The sequence below is a fragment of the Thalia democratica genome, chromosome 2 (assembly GCF_965202585.1).
Source record: "Thalia democratica chromosome 2, ktThaDemo2.hap1.1, whole genome shotgun sequence".
Classification (NCBI taxonomy): domain Eukaryota; kingdom Metazoa; phylum Chordata; class Thaliacea; order Salpida; family Salpidae; genus Thalia; species Thalia democratica.
Window position 1 is genome coordinate 57,297,390 of NC_139166.1, and position 21,031 is coordinate 57,318,420.

Here is a 21,031-nt window from a genome sequence, read left to right on the forward strand (position 1 = left end):
AAAAAAAAGACACAAAAAAGTAAACTTTATACCTGTTGTATAAAATATTTCCTCTTATCATTTAGTATAAAATTTGTAACAAATAAATATACTCTTTATTTACGTTAAAAACTTAAGTTACTCTACAAAAAATAAAAATAATAAGTAAACTTAATCTTGGCATATACCTCTCTTATAACTTATTTTTTAAATTTAAACAACTTTGAAAAAATTATAAAGAGGTAAAGTATACACATTAACTTGTTACATGAAATACTAAAGTCTAAACTAACTACTTAGTTATAAAGAAACCAATTATTTACTTAAACAAAAAAACACTTTGATTCTAAGATTATGCTAAATTAACTTTTATGTATATATCACAGTCTCACTATGGAAGTGTCCTTGCTACAGATCATCAATACTAATTAGCTTACAAAATCTGCTTGTTCAAGTAAGGTACTTATTCAATATGTTAATTGAAAATTTTTGCAGTTTTATAAAGGATATTTTACTAATTTATACCAGGTGAAGGCATTGGAAATGAAATTAAATATTTTTGTAAATTTCTTGGAAAATTTTGGAATTTTTTTCTGACTTTTTGGACTTTTAATTAATTTTTACCATTTGAAGGCTTTGGAAAACAAGGAATTTTGTAAAATTAAACAGACAAAATCTGACTTTTTTTTTAGTTTTATCAAATTTCCTTACTTTTCCTGACATTTTTTCAAAACCATCCATTTTTTGCTGACTTTTGTTATTTTTTTTATTTTTTCCTGATTTCCTGACCGAGTTTTTTGTAGTAAATAAAATATCATAAAACATTTCTAGTTTTTAAAATACATATACAAGCGTATTTTGAACATTAAACTACACTGATCGAATGAGGCTAAATAGTTTTTTAAGATCTCATTTTTAAAAATATATCTAACTATCAGACTTGTATTTCTTGTACTTGGAAGTTTTTAATTAGTACTGTGTAAAAATAAACATATTGATATTGACACGTTAATACAGGTTAGTAGACAATCTCCAGTCTTGTTCAGTTATAATTTATGATAGTGATACATAAGTATTTTGATGCCACATTTAAATGAACAGGCACAAAAACGTTTGTCTTAGATTTTCAATTCACACTGTTTACAAGCTGATTTGAAAACAAGAGCTTGTGTAACCATAATGTACAAAATAGTGTAGTAGTTTGTGGGTAAAGTGTTGTCTTTAAAAGTTTTTATGTTTGAAAATAGTTACAAATATTTGAAACTTAGTTTAAAACTATTCCAACGACTTTTATTGCGGATTGTTCCTTTTTAAATTAATCTAACAGAGTAAATAAAAATAAAATTTTGATATAACTTCATTCGTGGGTTATAATTATCAACCTTATTACCACTTGTCAATATATTTCCAAAGATTGGTGATCACAACTAATAGAAACTCTTACCTTACTTTATGATTAAAAAAAATAAAAATGAGTAATATGAAATAAAAATTGAAACGTTAAAAATTTTAAAACACAAGTTAATGTTGAGTTTTATTAATTTAAAAACAACAAAATAATTGACTTCTGACTAAAATTAACCTAGGTTTAAATTGTGTTTTAGTTTTAATCTTCTAGTTTAAGATAGTTTAAAGTGTATATAAAAGATAAACTATTATAGACTTGTGCTTAAAAATATATACACTAATTAATAAACTTATTTAAAATATACAAAAACACTTAATTGTTAATTAATAAGTTTTGCCAACTTTAAAATTACAATTAAAATCATTGAAAATACTTACTGTCGTTTTATAGAACTATTTGAGCAAAAACGTACTAAAAAAATACTTTATTGGTAAGAGGGATGAGAAATTGAAAAAAAAATTATACGAAAAATTAAGAACTATAAATATTAAAAATACTTACCAATTAAAAATTTTAAATACATCTTTTTACTTAAAAATGTCGTTCAAACTTATACTAGTTTACAAAATAAAATTCGCATAAAAGTTCAGAAAAGTACACTTGATAGTAGTTTAACAACAAGGAGTTTCTAACGCAGATTCATTTTCCAATTTCGCAATTAAATCTGTTTACAAATAAATACTGGTAATATTTAGTTTTTATACTATTCATAATGTAGGTCAACAAGTTTAAAAGTATTAAGTATTTAATAAAACATTTTAACAATGGTGATTATTCAACAGTCATACAATCATAATAACTTTTATTCTGAAATAATATATTAGTTAAAAAAACTTATTTTTAATTTTGAGGTAATCTTAAATTTACTAGACAATTTTCTAAATAAATATAAACTTGAATTCTTAGATAGAATAATTAAAGTAAACAATTTTATCATTTTTCATTACGAAGACACATTTAGACAATTTTGAAAAGTTTACATTTAGTGTTTGATAAACTTTAAAATTAGTAAATAATTTTTCAACTTAAAGTATAACAATGTTTTTAGCGAAAAAACTAATAAAATATTTCATTAATTTTCTTTAAACATTTAACAGCAACAAAACATCTAACCTTTGGCAGGATTGAACACACCCGAGGTGGGCTTGCCGCACGCGAAACACTTCTTCGATTTTCTGTATTCCGACAACGCGCATTTCTCACAGAAGTAGTGCTTGCACCTGGTAAAACGTATTGTTTATAAGTAGTCATCATTTAGAAAGTATGCATTCAAACTGTATACTGTAAATATGCATTCTGTAATTCAAACAGCATACAAAAAGGCTCAATTTTTAAACTTGGATTTTAAACGGTACGAAAGTTAATCAAAACACAAAACAAGACTTTAAACTTTACGTTTAACATAAAAACTCGTTTTTTGTATTAAAAAAGCTGTTAACTTTGTTAGAAGAAAATATGGGTTAAACAAGTTACTTCAATAATGGTGATTACAAGAAAATTAATACTCTTCTATTGGCCAGAGAAATACTTGAGCTAAGAAAATGTTATAAAAAAGGAATGGACTTTATAATTATATATCAAAAAGGTTTTAACTGGTCAAGATACTCAAAATTTCAAAATACAAAACATATCAGTATGAGTTATAATGTTGATTAGATAGATCATGCACGGAATAGAATAAATAACAAATCTCAAAATAAATACATTTTATACTTATTTCTAGTTTATTAATACAATAAATTATTTTTAAGTTAGACTAAAAACTAAAAAAAAATCTATAAATTTAAGAATAAACCAATAACAATAAAAAAAAAAGGCTTTATAAAAACAGTTTCAATTTAAATGATACTCAGTGAGAACGGATTGTTTTACAAACTAAATATCCTACCGCAGCCTTTTTAAAACATTGTCAAATTTCGATAAATAAGATAAACTCAAAAATTGCATGTTAGGACTTGTGTTAAGTTATAATTCTGAATATAAATTATAAAAGATTCATTTGAGGTGGTTGGTGAAACCAGAAATTGCTCGCTGCTGATGCATTTTTTGTCAACATTTGGTGTTAAGAAACCCTTCACCAATGAACCTTATGAACGAAGCAATTCAAATCAGCGACAAAAACGCTGTTAACTTTGGCAAAACTGAGTGCTAAAAAAAAGTTACTAAAAATTGCTACAAGTTAAAATATTTTGGTCAAATTGACTAAAACCCAAACTTTTTCAAAAAAAATTCGTGTACGATAATACCTGTATCATGCATCTATGTAATTTAAAGACATTTGCCGTAAACTTTAATATAGCAAAAAGAAAACTTAGTTATTTAAACTCATAAATATACTATAAATATCATAAAAACATAACAAATGTTGCTAACCAAAAAATGTTTAGTATAATAAAAAACTAAAAGGGAGTACCAACAGTAAACACTATTTTTCTTTAATTAATAACAGCTCAAGGTGACAAAACGTTATTATGCGTTATCTTGTATAAATTTAAACTATTTATCTAGTCAACCACTCATAGTACGTACTAAAAATAATAATAATAAAATATTTATACCTTGAAATTTATCTAAATGAAATTAAGAATTGTCTAGTGAATATGTAGAAATTGTTAAAAATTCCAGGTTTTTCCAGGTTTTCTTTTTTAATTTCTCAAATTCCAGGTTTTTCCAGGTTATTTTGCCTAAATTGTCAAATTCCAGGTTTTTCAAGGTTTTTCCAGGTTTCCAGGTAAAGCGGCAACCCTGTTATTTTTTAAAGTAATATGTGTTTTTTTCTATTATTTTAAAGCTCAATTCCAGAGCTTTAAAACAAAGTTACTTTGACGTAGTAAGAGGTTCTACAGCAGGGACTCATTTAAATGCAGCGTGTTTAAAGGCTTAAACTCTAAAATAAATAAAAAATAGCACAATTTTTAATTTTTAGGCGGAGCTACAGCGTTCCGCCCCACGCTACGCCCCTGTTATATACCGTGTATAGTAAACAAACGTACTTGGTGACGACGGGTGCGTTGAAGGAGTCCCTGCAGATGATGCACTTGAAGGGAAGGTCCTCCTCATCACTCGACGACACCTCCCAGTTCTCCTCGTTCGACTGCCCGTACCGCCCCTCCTGCACCTCCCGCTCGATCTGCCACCCGTGCTTGTAGTCGCTGCGGTCGTGCAGAAACTTGCAGCTGTCTGTTGATTGTAGTGGGTGCTTAAATTTTCAATTGTTAGCATTACGCTGACACGCATTGACCGTTTAAAGCTCAACAGGATTGCCATTGTTGTTTTATTTTTTCAGGATTGTTAGAGTACAAGTTTTTTGTACTTTTTTAGTACAACATATGATTTTAGGGTAAAATAATTTCTCAAATTGAATAAATTTTGTTTAAAAGGCACTGTAATGCTACTTTATCTGTGTTTTAAATTTTTATTTTTTATTTAAAACAATAAATATTATTGTATTTATCTAAACTTCATTATTTTACATGTGAAAAAAGTTTAAAATTCAAAGATTTTTTTTCTGTAATTCACGTTTTATTTTTTGTCTTAACTGTCAAACTCCAGGTTTTTCCAGGTTTAATGGCAACCCTGACTCAAATTTCAACAAAATTAACTGAATTTAAATTATTAATATCAAATATTTCGAATGTTACTTAAAATTTTAGTCTTTTACATAAATACATAAGCTAAATATGAGCAAAATTTTGACAGAAAACCTTTAAATTAACTGCAGAAAAGGCGGCAATACAAGGGTAAATTAGTGTAGAATCTTTCTATGAAATTTATTTGATTTGAAAGTTTTTAAAACTATCATTGAAAAATCAGTAAACCATGATATGCTCCAAACAAATTACTGTTTAAAAACTAAATCATACATACTGTTAGAGTACAAGTTTTTTGTACTTTTTCAGTATAACATATGATTTTAGGGTAAAATAATTTCTCAAATTGAATAAATTTTGTTTAAAAGGTACTGCAATGCTACTTTATCTGTGTTTAAAATTTTTATTTTTTAATTAAAACAATAAATATTATTGTATTAATCTAAACTTCATTATTTTACATGTGAAAAAAGTTTAAAATTCAAAGATTTTTTTTCTGTAATTCACGTTTTATTTTTTGTCTTAACTGTCAAACTCCAGGTTTTTCCAGGTTTAATGGCAACCCTGACTCAAATTTCAACAAAATTAACTGAATTTAAATTATTAATATCAAATATTTCGAATGTTACTTAAAATTTTAGTCTTTTACATAAATACATAAGCTAAATATGAGCAAAATTTTGACAGAAAACCTTTAAATTAACTGCAGAAAAGGCGGCAATACAAGGGTAAATTAGTGTAGAATCTTTCTATGAAATTTATTTGATTTGAAAGTTTTTAAAACTATTATTGAAAAATCAGTAAACCATGATATGCTCCAAACAAATTACTGTTTAAAAACTAAATCAAAACAAAAACCATGCGAAAACATGTTCAAGTATTTCCAAACTAACCCCCGAAACCGCAGAAGCCCGTTTCCTTGTAATCTTTACATATATCTGGGGCGTAGTCCCATCTCACGGTTGCCCTCAGATGTTCAGGGGCCCGCATGGGACCCTTCCTCGACAACCCGGATGACGCGTTGGCAAGCGGGGTGTCCTGTGGTAATTTGGTTGCTATGGTTACTTATGTGGTAATTTAATTGGTATATAAATAACTAAAAATGTTATGAAATACTTTATACTTATCTATATCCTGCACTATGAGTAATATAAAAACTAAAGAGGACTTAATATTTTTGAACAGATTTGATTGCGTAATTGGAAGATGAATCTGCGTTAGGAACTCCTTGCTGTTAAACTATATTCAAATATTTTCAACTAGATTTGGTTGGTTACCAGGTTAGTTTACTTATGTGGGTTAGTCTTTGGTTACGGAAAAAGTTTTGTGTCTCATTAGTTAAATGTTAAAAAATTTACAGGAGATGAGTTGTTACTTAAATTAAATCATATTTTTATCTATAACATCATTGACGTATTTGAACTATTCAAATTCTGTCAACATTTCTATTAAACAAGATTTATTGAAAACTAAAATAAAAATTTCAAAGGAAAAAAGCTAAGCAAACTTTTTCACAAAATAAAAAATCTTAGAAAAGTATATAAATTTTAAACTTCTCGTTCATATAAAAGGTAATTAGTTTCAATTTGATAGTAAACCAAAGATAAAAACTGAAAACAACTACAACTTTAACTGAAAAGGCTGTATCTGCTTGTTTATCAATCTTATTTACAAGCTACAAACTTTCGTTTGTATACAAAAAAAACCGAAAAGAAGCAAAAAGTTAAACATTTCATATACTCTGCATAATTTCAACATGGTATAAAAAAAGGTAATCAAAGATCGATTTAAAAAGTGAAAAGGACTTAATAATATAATCACAGTATATATATATATGAACTTCAGTTCTACCACTTCCTACGTTTTAGTTTCAAATAAAGTAGTGTGTTTTCTGTGTCTACTGCTAATGTTCAAAGTTTAGTTTACGTAAAATTAATTGCGTAACGTTAGCAGCAAAGTCAGACAAAGTACTAATTTAATTGAAAATAAAAGAATGTTATTAACAAAAACTTAGTGGTACAACTATAGTACGTAAACTTCATTATAGATTGTTATTGTATTATAATATCACTTTAAATGGCTTTGCTGATTCAGTTAGATATAAAAATGTATAAGTTTTTTTTTTCCTATGAAAACAAACAAAAAACTTAATAAAATTATAGATACAGGGTGGCCACTGGTTTTTGAGAATTTTTTTCCAGGTTATTTGAATTTATCTTATTTTTTTGAAAGTAAAAGTTTTTTGGTCTATTTTTAGTTTAAAGATAAGCTTAAGGTAAAAAACTGTTTTAAATAGTGTATAAAAATTAAAAAGATACTGGATGTGTTTTTAACAATAAAAAAAATTTGATGATGACTATAAATATTATCGATATGATAGATTATTCGTTTCAATCAAAATTTTACTACTTAACATGTTAAAATTGTTTAAAACTCCAGGCTTTTTAAGACTTTTGTTCAGGTACTTTCAGTTTTTTTTTTTTCAAAACTTCTCAAATTCCAGATTTTTCTAAGTTTTTCTAGCCTAAATTTTCAAGTTCCAGGTTTTTTTCAGGATTTCAGGTTTAGTGGTCATACTGTATATATTTTTCTAGGAAAAGAAACATTTCAACACATCACATAAATAATTCTAAAGCATTGGAGTTCATTAGAGCTCACTTCATTAATTACACTTTTGCTTAAGCAATGTTTACTCTGTAAATTAACTAGAAAAGAAAAAAGAAAGCTACATACAGCTTCGATTATTATTATTTTTGTTGTTATATTGATTTTAAAACTTAGCTAAAAATTTAAACTTCTACTTAAACTCAGTCTTAATATTAAAATTTGATTTGTTTAGTTTCTCAAGTAAAAATTTTCAGTAACAATTTGGTTTTATATTAATTTAATTGTTTAAATGCTATTTTCCATGACTGCCACATATCTTTTTTTAGAATTATTTAAGCACTGACGAGGTCTTTGACCAAAACTTAGTTTGTAAAATAAATTTTTGAAAGAATAAATATATTACTTCTCCTCCAGCAGTTGAGATCTCTCTATTTGTTTTCTTAAAACCAAAACATATAGCATTAGAGTTAAATAAAAAATATTTTTAAGCAAATTTTCTTAATATAACTTAATTTGAATCTAAAATATTTCAGTGAGTTTTTTTTATGTCTTTTAATATTGACTTAGTATAAAATTGAAAGAATGTACAATGTAAAAAAAGTTATTTTCTTCAACTTCTAGGTATCCAGAAAAACAAACATGTATAACATTAATCAAAAGAATTGACTCTAAAAAAATACTATAAAAGTCAGCAGAATAAATACAAAATTACCCAAATTTACAAATATTTAAAAGCAATAAACAAATATATTTATTTTATATATGTATTTGAATTAAACATTTGTAACACATGAAAAAATAAGGTACAATTAAAAGGGTGGGTGTCAGAATGACACAGCGACAAAATGACACGGTGCGTCACTTTGGCACGGTGCGTCACTTTGACACGGAGGGTCACTTTGGCACGGCGACAAAATGACACGGTGCGTCACTTTGGCACAGCGACAAAATGACACGGTGCGTCACTTTGGAACGGAGGGTCACTTTGGCACAGCGACAAAATGACACGGTGCGTCAATTTGGCACAGCGACAAAATGACACGGTGCGTCACTTTGGCACGGAGGGTCACTTTGGCACGGCGACAAAATGACACGGTGCGTCACTTTGGCACAGAGGGTCACTTTGACACAGCGACAAAACGACACGGTGCGTCACTTTGGCACGGAGGGTCACTTTGGCACAGCGACAAAATGACACGGTGCGTCACTTTGGCACAGCGACAAAACGACACGGTGCGTCACTTTGGCACGGAGGGTCACTTTGGCACAGCGACAAAACGACACGGTGCGTCACTTTGGCACAGCGACAAAATGACACAGTGTGTCACTATAGCATGGATAAACAAACTTATAAGCAAAACTAACCTTTTTCAGTAATATAACTTTTAATTGTAAAACTTTGATAGTAATTAGTTAAACAAAAGATTTATTATATTTTTTCCAAACTATAGTAGCTTGATACATTTGAAACTATATTTGATACAATGCTTTAAAATTTAAGTCCAAGTATAAAAACAAAAATATTCCTAAGTTTTACTGTTTACGTTTCACAACTTTTCATATTTATGTAATGAATGAAATTTAGTACTTTTTGTTAAACGTTTAATTAATTATTATCAGGAATTGTTATAAAAAGTAACTAAGAATTAATTTAATACAGAGTTATTTCGTTGTAAGAATAAGTCATGCGTGTTTTAACTCTAGTTTTTGAAAATACAAAGTTTAGCTGCTTTTGTAGTATCTAGCCAGTTATATTAAATATGTTTAATATTTTAACCTAGTAGTTCGTTAAAACATAAAAGTTTTATTATTACTGTTTTTTAAACGACAAAACGTTATCGCTCGAAAAGTTATACCAAAGAACATTTCAGTTATCGAGTCGTAAATCACATGCTTTAACAATCTATTACGTGCAGTTAAAAATAAATTTCTTTAATGTTAAGTCCTAAATTTCCAAAAACATACAAAAATATATTCAACAAAAGTTAATAAGTTAGGATGTTTACTTAAAACTCTGTATTGAAACTGTATAATAAACTTGTCTAAAAGCAAATAATTAAAATAAACGGTCCTGGAGCCTAAACTTATGAAAAAGTTAAAAATAGTATTATGAACAGTTGAGAGAAAATTAAGAGTCTGATGCAACCATTTATGCGCATTTATAAATTTATCACTTTTAAGAAAATTAAGCACTAGAGGTTATACAACTTGAGTCCTAATAAATAAAAATTAGTTGTTCTTAAAAATAGTGTATTAAATGTTAAGTTTATCGTCAATTTAGTTAATTCTAATAAAGTTAATACTACAAATCTTTTCAATTTTTACAAAACTTTGTAGCCTAAAATATAAAGAACTAAACTTAGAGTATGACAGATATTATAGTATTTTTTTTGCATTTAAGGAATTAAACAGCATTTATACTATTAGTTTTAGTATTATAATAGTAAGAAAAATTGTACTTTGTTAAAGCAAGTCTACAAAAGTCTATTACAAGTGTGTAATAGTGGTTTATTGAGTTTTATTTAAAGAGATGCTTGATGTAGAGAATGTTCTGCTAAAAAAACTAATTTATTTGCGGTTATTTGTACTTATACTTTTATCTATGCAGTTTTAGTGCTTAGGTGCACAATTTTATTTGCGAAAGAGCATTATACATCTAAGTGCACGATATATGTTGCAACTAACAAAAGTCGCGTAGAGGCGCAAAATTTCGATCTTTTAAGTCAAGTGCACAATGATTTTTTGAAGATGTTGCTACTAACGTAAATCGTCAGGGAACGCAGTATTTTAGTTCGAAATTGTAACCTATTAAGTCGTCAAAAGAGCGCAAGTATCACTTTTTTAAGCATAAAATCGAAAAATAAGAACTGCATTAGAGTTTAGAATTACAACAGCATAAAAGTTGTTTTCGATAAGTTCTTAGTTTTAGTTTATAAAACAAATTTTCCTCTGTGTTTACACCTACTAGTTTATTGTTTTGATGTGCTGAATGATTGATCTAAAATGTAGATTGTATTTTTTAAATCAGAATGTTGCTGAAGTTTAAAAAATATGTTTATATGAGTTTTTATCTTTTTAGTCGTAAAATGGCGGTCATTTTTTAATTTTTATTACTCGTATCAAGTTCTAGTACAAAACTGTGTTTAAGTTTTTCCATTCGAAAGAAATCAAAAATAAGTTCCCTTTAACTTTGGCAGTCGTATTTTGTTAAAAAAGTTGCTGCTTTTGCATCTTTGTGAACTTTGTTTGATACAAATAATTATTTGTCGTTTATTAAGCACAGCTTTTAAGCAAACCTTACACCTTGCTACTGCTTAAAAATGAGTATGTTGTTTATAAGTACAACGATGGACAATAGAAGGTATAAACATTACGTGTTTCACTTTATTTTATGAAGTCACAATCAAAAATTCCTGCGGTCTTTGTTTTTAAAATTAATCAATGTGATTGTTGCTGATTCTACAAAACCGGTTAGAAGACAGGAAACCGATAAGTTTCCTAGAAAAACAAGATCGTCGTCCATACCAATGAAGATTGAAGTTTCACAACAAATCGTTCCCTCCCTTATTAACTACCGTGTCATTTTGTCGCTGTGCCAAAGTGACCCTCCGTGCCAAAGTGACGCACCGTGTCGTTTTGTCGCTGTGCCAAAGTGACCCTCCGTGTCAAAGTGACGCACCGTATCGTTTTGTCGCTGTGCCAAAGTGACGCACCGTGTCGTTTTGTCGCTGTGCCAAAGTGACCCTCCGTGTCAAAGTGACGCACCGTGTCGTTTTGTCGCTGTGCCAAAGTGACCCTCCGTGCCAAAGTGACGCACCGTGTCGTTTTCTCGCTGTGCCAAAGTGACCTTCCGTGCCAAAGTGACGCACCGTGTCGTTTTGTTGCTGTGCCAAAGTGACCCTCTGTGCCAAAGTGACGCACCGTGCCAGAGTGACCAATCGTGTCATTTTGTCGCTGTGCCAAAGTGACGCACCGTGTCATTTTGTCGCCATGCCAAAGTGACCCTCTGTGCCAAACTGACGCACCGTGCCAAGGTGACGCACCGTGTCATTTTGTCGCTGTGCCAAAATGACGCACCGTGTCTATTTGACGACCGTGTCATTTTGTCGCTGTGTCATTCTGACCCGCTCCCCAATTAAAAATATAATTGTTTACAGTAAAACACATCAGTGATTGACATATAACCCATTAAAATTACCATATTGTAAAAACACAAAAAAATCATTACTAGCTCTAAACAAAATTAAACTATCACCACAAACTAAAAGAAAACAATTATTAAATTTAAGTACTGATGTTAATACTAAGACACACATAAAAGATAAATATCACAGGATTGCCAAAATTTTTTGATAAATGTTTTCCAAGTTTTCTGAATTTCTTCCAGGTTTTTAAAAGTTCACGTTTTTGAGTCTATTTTTAGTTTAAAGCTAAGTTTATGGTTAAAAACTGTGCTAAGTAGTATAACAACATTGAAAAGATACTGTAAAGGTTAAATATTTATTTTAATAATTAAAAGTGTTGATGATGACAAAAAATGTTTATCCTTATGGTAGATTTTTCTTGACAAGTTAAAATTTTACTACTTATCAGTAAAAATTGTTTAAAATTCCAGGTTTTTTATTGATCTTGTTCAAAATTCAAGGTTTTTTTTTCAAATTTTTCCAAATTCCAGGTTTTTCAAGGTTTTTTCAGTCTTAATTGTCAAACTCCACGTTTTTCCAGGATTCCAGGTATTTCGGCAACCCTGATATCAAGTTAACAAATTATCAACTGACGCGTGGTTTGATGAACTGCCGGTATCCGGCCGCTCCTCTGTACAAGTTAGGGTCGATCTCTCCGTCCTTTATCTGCTCCTGCAATTTTTGCTGCTTCTCAAACAACGCCTGCGCGTCCACCTTTCGTAAGAAATAAGTCATGTTTAATTTTAAAAGTGTGGTGAGATTGTTACTAATGAACATAAGCAATTTGTAAAGCTATAACATAAAAGGTTTTATTTTTTAATCGTTTCACTTGTTTAATTTTTGTAAATTTAAGTTTAAATAGAAGGTTACTTTTCATGGTCTTTAATAGTTTAAGTCAGCGATTCTTAAACTGGGGTAAATTTACCCCTGGAGGTAAATTCCCTTCTTTTAGGGGGTAAGTTTTCTTTATTACATGTTATGTAAATTAATGTTTATTAATTGTATTTGTAGTTTATTAGTTTGTGTTTAACTGTAATTTATTTAAAGTTAAATAAAATATTTTTATTTTAATAATTTTTTATATATAATAAGCTTAAAGTTCAAAAAATCTAGTTTTTTTCCTCAAAACTAAAAATTATTTTGTAAGTTGGGGGTAAATTTGGAAATAATCTTCCAAAAGGGGGTAAAAAATGAATAAAAGTTTAAGAACTGCTGGTTTAAGTTGTATTTATTATACAATTCACTTTTTATGTTAAACAATATGAGAAAAAAAATGAAACTATTCAAAAGTATAACTGACAATAAAATAATCATAATAACACATGTAATACTATCATAAATACAAATCTATACGACAATAACAAAAACCAACGTTCTTGTCTGTGTCCAGTTCGTACGTCCTGGTTGCGCCCATGTCCTCGAGACCGGACGGTTTTGCCGACCTGGTGGACTTGTAAGTGATCTTGTAGCCGACATCGCTGTCACTAGACGAACCCGACGACGATGAGCTGCTCTCCCTTCTCTTCCGGACCCTTGACGTCTGTGAAATTGAAATTTATGCGCTGTTCATTTATCGTTGAGTTAAAAAAACACAATTTTTAACGTAACATGACAAAAACAAATTGCAATAATTGAATTTTATAAAAAAATGTTTAAGAAGCCATATCTTTAAAAGTCATATACTTTATTTAAATGCTTCTGTTAGTCTTTATAAAAAGATTGTAATGGTTAAAAAAGTCTGAAATATATACTTTTAAGACTCGAAAAAAAAATTAATTACTATAATCCAGTAAGTTTTTAAGCTTATTTTAGTCATACCTCATTAATAGTTAAAAATTTTAATAAATAGATGCTTTTGTAAGTCTAATTAAGAAGATTATGATAGTAAAATATTTAAGTATTTCAGTATTTATAAAAAAAGATTATTAAGAATAATTTATAAGTATCAAAACTTGCATATTTTCAATCCATTAAAGACAAAACAGTGTAAAGTATAAACTTTTAAAAGTAGTAACATGTAAGTTTTTATGAATATTAAGTTTGAAAAAATGTTTATACTCTTTTGACCAAAAAACTTTTACTTAGATATTTATTGTTATTAATCAATTAAAGTTTATAACTTTATTTTCATCAATTAAACATTTATTTATTTTTATAGTAAAAACTTTAAAACCCATCAAGAATTTTCCTCAATACTTTATTTTTTGAATTAAAAGATATTGAAATTCTTTCAATTTTAGATATTTGTTACTATAATTTTCCTGTCTAGGGACATTAATATATGTAAAGTTAGTCTTTAAAAAATTGCCATATAAGCTAGATCACAAAAACATATTTTTTGTCTATTTTTTTTTGTGTTTTCAAATATTAATGAAAGTAGTTTATTAAGTTTATTAATAGTTAGGTTATTAAGCAAATATAAAAAACTTTTTAAGAGACAAAAACATAGCTGATAAAAAACAACTATGGTTTTTTGTACAATAATACTATTCATTAATTATTTTAATTATTATACTCAAAAGAAAGACAGATAAAATAATGAATTTTTAATTAAGTATAATTTGTTTTTTTTTTGGGTTTAATTATAAGGTGATGAATTATACTTCATTAAAAATTCATTATTTTATATGTCTTTCTTTTGAGTATAACAATTAAAATAATTAATAAGAACAACATACTATATTAAAAAATTAAATTAATGATATAGTTGTTGTAAATTTAGATGACTGAACGAACTTAACCTTTTACTTTCATAACTTTAAGCAGAAATCATAAAGAACTTTGACATTTTAAAGTTCTCTAATTGATTCTAGATACTCATAAAAAATATATCAAACGATATGTAAACTACAATATAGTTTATTATAGCAATTTCAAAACATATGTTCACTTATAGCTTCTATAACATTTCAAAGCCATGAGGCGGGTAAACATTATTTTCACAAACTCTTGTATTGTATCAGCGTTACCAAAGGTTTTTTGTTAATTTCTTCCAGGTTTCTGAATTTCTTCCAATTTTTTAAAAGACAAGTTTTTTGGCCCATTTTAGTGTAAAACGAAATTTAACTTTAAAAAAAGTGTCTTCAATAACATAACAACATTGAAATAAAACTGTAAAGCTAATTTTTTATGTACGTTTTAATAAAAAAAATAATAATGATACAAAAATAATGTTTAGTTATATGATAGATTTTTTGTTTCTGATTGAAATTTCAGTACATTAAATATAAATTCTTAATAATTCCAGTTTTTTTCCAGGCTTTTCAGTGATTTTTATTTGAAATTCCAGTTTTTTCCAGATCTTTATGCCTAAATTGTCAAATCTTAAGTTTTTCCAGGATTCCAGGTTTTTTGGCAACCCTGTTTGTATACTTTTACAGTAGCTATCTAATAGTTTTTTTTTTTTATTTCTACATAACTTATAATAAATAATTTAAAGATAAAAAAATCCAAGTTTTGAAGCTTTGTAAGGACTCTATAATAATTAAAAACTTATAAAACAAGACGGTTTCATTAAAAATCTATGATTTTGTACAATTTAGTAGCAAGTGGTGATTTTTTTTTTTAAGTTTTTAACTACTAGTAAAAATTTTGTTTTCTGTTTTGATTAAACAGATTTTATAAATAAAACTATTATACGATTAAAATATATAGTTATACTATTAATTTATACTTACCTACTTACTAAAAGTTTTTTTTTTAATTAAGTAAGAAAAAATGCCTGAAAAGTATGAGGTGCTTAACTTAAAAGGCTTAACAAAAATTTATTTCTATTAGATGTTTTATTACTCAAGATTTATTTTACAAAAAAGATGTGTTCAAAGTTGACCATAAGAAACTTTTTACAAAACTGACTTAAACTCAAAAAGCTTTTGATAACCTAATATTCTATGAAAATTAGCTTAGTTTTCATAAAAGCATTCATTTAAAATATATTAAAACGTTGTAATTGAAATAAATTAGCCACAACACCTTTTTATAAAAAAAATTAAAATCGAAACATGATATTTTGCAAACTTTAATTGTTTAAATAAATTAACTTGAAAGATATTCTTTTTTTACGCTTTTTAATTTGTTTTACTTATTTATATTTTATTTCAATTGTATAACAAACTAAATTAAAAGAACACTTAATAGTTCTTTTAAATTCACGGACATTAATTAGTAACAAAGTAAAGATGAAGTATTTCATATTAGAGTAAAATATTTGATATAAAGACTTTAATACTTATATTTTTCGAGGTTATGCTTACAATATTTTAAACTATACTAATATAGTTTTACACAAGTGTAACATAACATAAGTCTTTACCACAGCATAGGTAAAATATTATTTTCTTAATCATTTCACAGACAACAAAGACTAATTTGAAAGCTTAAATCTTCAAAGATTAGAAGATTCAGTTTTTATAATATTTGTTATTTTCAACAGCACAGCATAACGTAAAACCTTTACTTAAATAATTTTTGGGTTTTTATTATTCTAAAATTCAATGCAATTTAAAATGTTTTAAAAAGGTTGTCACAAAAATCAAAAACTTAGTCATGGCTACTTAAAAATTTTCAAGTGATAAACGAGAAATTAGTTCGAAAAATTTCTTAAACTGAGATCTATAAAACTTGATTACAGAGCTAAATGCAATGTAATTTGTACCTAATAAGTAAATTATTTAAAAGAAAAGTTTAAAAATTCTTTAAATTATCTTTGTAAGCTCTAATTAAAACTCAGAACCTCAAATAGCTATATGTTAAATTAAAGTGTTTTATATTATATTGTAACAGCAGACCAAGTTAAAACAGAACACAAAATCAAACTAAATAACTACTAACTATTTATGGAAACAAACTTTTTGAAAATAAGATTAGTTTTAGTAAAAAGTACTTGTTAACTTTCTTTAGAAACAAATACTACCTGTTTATTTAAAACAACAATCAACAGTTTTTAAAAAACTAAAACTAACAAAGTATTAAGTTGTATTTTTTATTTTTAGTAAACAGTTTTTTTTTTTTACAATTTTTTTATAAAGTCGGTCAAAAAAATTATAGTTATAAAATACATTATTTAAAAAATTACTTTTTAAATATAATTGGTCAAAAAATACAACTGATAAAAAAAACATAAAAATATCAGGATATTTAAAATGATCAGAACTTAAAAAGTATACAAGCATTACATTAATTAGGTCAAGTTGTACTTTTATTTGTAAACTATTCATTAATATTTTTTATATAACTGTTAAAATATAGGTTTAATCGTTTGCTAACAAAAGATCCTAGTGAAATAACTTCACCAGAATTTAAATAAAAATAATTTGTACAGTAATCTTCCTTTACTTACCTATTATTAACTATTATCTGTAGAAATCATTTTATTTTAATGAAAAACATGTATACACCCACTTTATTCTATGCTTCTATTCATTCATTACAGTAATTATTTTTTACAGAACCCAGTTGAAGTGTGTTAATTTGTTAACACACAGAAACATATGTTGGTACAATAAAGGAAGATTACTGTACAATTTGTTTTTATTTTATATACATAAATAAACTTACAGCTTAAAAGTAGTTTATTAACTTTAAAAACTAAACCTGATTTTTTTGTTCATATTCAGCTAAATCAGACCAACATTAGCTAAGTTTAATTTTGAAAATAAATAAATTTTACTATTTATTGCTTTAAAACAACTCAAAGAAAGAGTCTACAAAAACTTTTTTTAATCAAGCATGCTTCTCTCACAATTTGTAATTAGTCCAGTAGTTTTGTGGTGATACGGTTAACTTAAACAATTAAGTTTTTTATTTTTATACTTCAACTCAAGAAAAATCAAAAAAAAAACTTGACTCACTGATTGTACCATGGGATTCAAAGTTTTCTTTTTTTCAGCTTTGATGCATTTTGTTTCATCTTCACTATTAGAGGAACTTTCACTTTTCCTCCTCTTTTGTGAAGGTCTCTAAAAAATTATTCATTCTTACTTGAAGTAGTATAAACTGTCCATTACTAAAAAAATAAAGTGTATAGTATTACTTGCAGCTATTATTTTGTTAGTTTTAATTTTGAAATTGTTCATTAAATTAATGACTGCTGTAAGATTACTAGTAAAGAAACTTTGTGTTCTTTGACACAGAGTTTTTTTAATAAGTTTATTTTGTTTTTTACTATATACTTGGTAGAATGTTCAAACTATTTTTTTTTTTAATTGAAAACCCAGAATCATTTTTTAATATAAATTTTATCAAACAGAAACTTTTATCAACTTTCAAATATCATATTTTATCTCAATTTATTACCACACTATTTTGTTGGTAAATTTTAAAACTTTATTTAACCACTAAAGTTACCATGGGAAATTAGATATTTTTGACAAATGCAATTACTTAAAAAACTGGTGTTAACTTTTGTTTTAGCTACTTCCTGTGGTGAATGGATTCTTAATAGTTATAAAACCAGTGACTATAGCTACAGTTCATCTTCATCTCACTTTTAATTTCAATAGAATTTAAATTTTTAGAATTCAGAAAGTTTTTGTGAACAGTGTATCTAGTTGAAAGCATCTATAATAACACAATGAAAATAAATTGCATTAAGTATGGATGAATTAGGCACAGGGTGAGCATTCAGTTTTTAAATCTGATATGATAAAATAACATAGGCATCTAAATTTTTCTTAAAGGCATAATAATCTTATTTTTACTTAGTTTAAGGGTTATAAAAATTGATCATAAAAAATTTATGCATTATGTAACAAAATTGGTCTAGCTTTGAGAAAAATATTCAAATAGATTTTTTACAATTTGTTTAATTTTTTTAGAAGAAATCCAATGATTTTGCCTAAAATTGCAACAATAGAGAAAAAAGTTTAATTCAGGAAAGTGGGAACTCTGGTCTTTACTAAGTAAAAATAAATACTATGAGTTACACTATCTTTAATTTATAATTCAAGCTAAACTTTAAACACTCTAACCGATTTTACCAAAAATTAAATATGTTTTAAAAACACAATTTCATACATTTTAAGACTCCAAGCTTCTATTTACTACAAACTCAACAACTTCAAACACTACTGTATTGACTTCTAGTTAAATCTTATACTGTTATGATATTTTTAATACTATCACATAAAAAACTTGGGATATATTAAGGGCATAGAGAAGTCCAACATTTCTTTTAACAAAAAAAATACATTGGCTATTATATGAAAGCTTTAAGTACAAACTACAAGCTAGTTTTTATACAACTTGTAAAAAAAATTGACTTTTGAGATATTGTAATTTTTAGAATAAGTTTCTGATAAAAACGTACTGACCACAAATTTTTCTAAGTAAATTTTCTTAGAAATTTACAAAATCACTAAAAATCTATATTCTCCTTCATATTTTGAGCTAGTAACATAAAACTTTTAGAAAACCTTTCTTTTGTAGTTTAAAAGACTTTAAAAATGTCAAAAATAAATTTGATTTAAAAAAAATAAGTGGTTTTTTAATGTAATTTTTGTTTTTCTTTAATTTTACTTAAAACTTTTTGCATTAAAGCAATTTAGAGTTTAAAAATGAATTTTCAGTGAAAATTTGAAGAAGATTGGTTGTAAAATAAAGAAGAAGAAAAAATATTTTTAATGAAACAGTCTATTTTTTGCATTTTTAGTTTGCCCCTTCCATTAGGAATCTATTAAGCACACTGTCTTTGATTGATTATATCTCAAAAGCTACTTAAAATTTTTTAAGTGGTTAAAAATTACAGATAGCTCATATAAAACTTCATAAAATAAAATCCATTTGTAAAAATCAAAGTGGACCCCCCTATTCTCTTAAAGAAAATTCCTGCATGTATTAGCTCCATAAATTCATTTAGATATTTTTCAACTATTAAAAGTTCTCATTTGTATGTTTATTCTTAAAATGTTGATATTGTTTCAACTGGTAAAGTTATACTGACCTCAACATTTTTATAAGAGTTTTATTTTTTCTTAATTTATTGTTTTAACTAAAAATTAATGTTGTTTCATCTTTTAAAAACAATCAATCAATACTAGCATTAAAATTGCTTAGATTTATCATAGTGCATGTCAAACTTTTAATGTAAAAATTTTTAAAACAACTAAAAAAATCATATTTATTGACAAATAATAATAATATTGACAGATAATTGAAAAATAACAAAACACAGTTTTGAGCTTAAAATGAGTACTGAAATGAAAATTTTGATTTAAAATAACATAAAAATAAAATATGTAACTAAAAACTGATTTCAAAGATATATGTAAAGCTAAAATTTCTCCAGGAATCTGCTATAGTAAAAGCAGTTGTTTTAAATTATTAATAATTTCGTCAAAAACATTGATTTTATAATGATTTAAAGCATGATTTGTAAATTTATAGTATAGTAAGTCAAACAGTGCTAGTTCGACAAAAAAATACATTAAATTAATAACATTAAGAGTAAATAGTTATTAAGAAAATTTTACTAGTTACTGTTTTTCTATTATTGTTTTGAATACAAAACTGGATTAAAAAGTTTTATTAAGTTTCCAAACTATATTTAACTAGTCTGAGCTTTTCAACTTAGAACAATTTAAATTGAATACTTTGTTAAATCGATCAGTTTAGAAGTCTATAAAATTCACCCAGTAAAAAAATCAAACACTAACTTAAAGTTTAAGCTTTACATCACACACTTTTATAATCTCAATATTTTGGTTTGAAACACTATGCAATCATTAATAAAATAACTTAGAAGGAAGTTACTTTAAAGAAAAATGTAAATAAAATTTTTTAGTAATATAAAAGGACAAAAAGAGTATTTTAGAACTACATATTCAATAAATTTAAAAATATATTTATGTAATAAATTATTGATAACTTACAAATGATTTGTTGTTATTTAATTTCCTTTTCTTAAACATTTTTCTGGGGAATTGCTTGTTGTATTAATTTTTAGTTAGTTTGGTTCAAAAAATGGTGTTTTTATTTACAAAATGCTGGTTTATTAAATTCCCCTTTTATAAGAGCTAATACTTTTTAATTGTTGTTCAACTTTTTTAAAACAGGTTTCAGTTATAAGCAAGTAATCACAGTGAACTAAATTATCACACATAAATATATAAAACCAAACAAGACTCAAGCACTTAGTAGTTTTTTTTTATCATTCAAATCAAAGCTAAAAATATTTCAAAAAAGTTTATACAGTTTTAGTCAACACTTATCACAATTAATAGTTTTTAAACATCAAACACAATTACTATTTTTTATCTAAGTGTTTT

The 21,031-nt window shown here is 26.4% G+C and overlaps 1 protein-coding gene across 1 annotated transcript; it reads right to left on the reverse strand.

Annotated features, from left to right (window-relative positions):
• Positions 1-1,618: 1,618 nt before the first annotated feature.
• On the reverse strand, positions 1,619-20,709 carry LOC145849918 (E3 ubiquitin-protein ligase RNF113A-like). The gene is made up of 8 exons (XM_082955025.1): positions 20,636-20,709; positions 17,618-17,725; positions 13,141-13,308; positions 12,363-12,482; positions 5,871-6,015; positions 4,381-4,567; positions 2,501-2,607; positions 1,619-2,051 (listed from the first exon to the last, which is right to left on the reverse strand). The coding sequence occupies exons 1-8, from the start codon at positions 20,672-20,674 to the stop codon at positions 1,999-2,001; spliced, it is 927 nt and encodes a 308-aa protein (XP_082811151.1). The 5' UTR covers positions 20,675-20,709; the 3' UTR covers positions 1,619-1,998.
• Between the last annotated feature and the right edge of the window lie 322 nt (positions 20,710-21,031).

Bases quoted from the DNA above. Each gene is read 5' to 3' on its own strand.
- LOC145849918 (XM_082955025.1), bottom strand. From the start codon at position 20,674: ATGTTTAAGAAAAGGAAATTAAATAACAACAAATCATTT. The intron at 13,309-17,617 runs GTGAGTCAAGTT...TCAATTTCACAG, and splicing joins TGAATCCCATGGTACAATCA to ACGTCAAGGGTCCGGAAGAG. The intron at 12,483-13,140 runs GTTGGTTTTTGT...TTCTTACGAAAG, and splicing joins AACTGGACACAGACAAGAAC to GTGGACGCGCAGGCGTTGTT.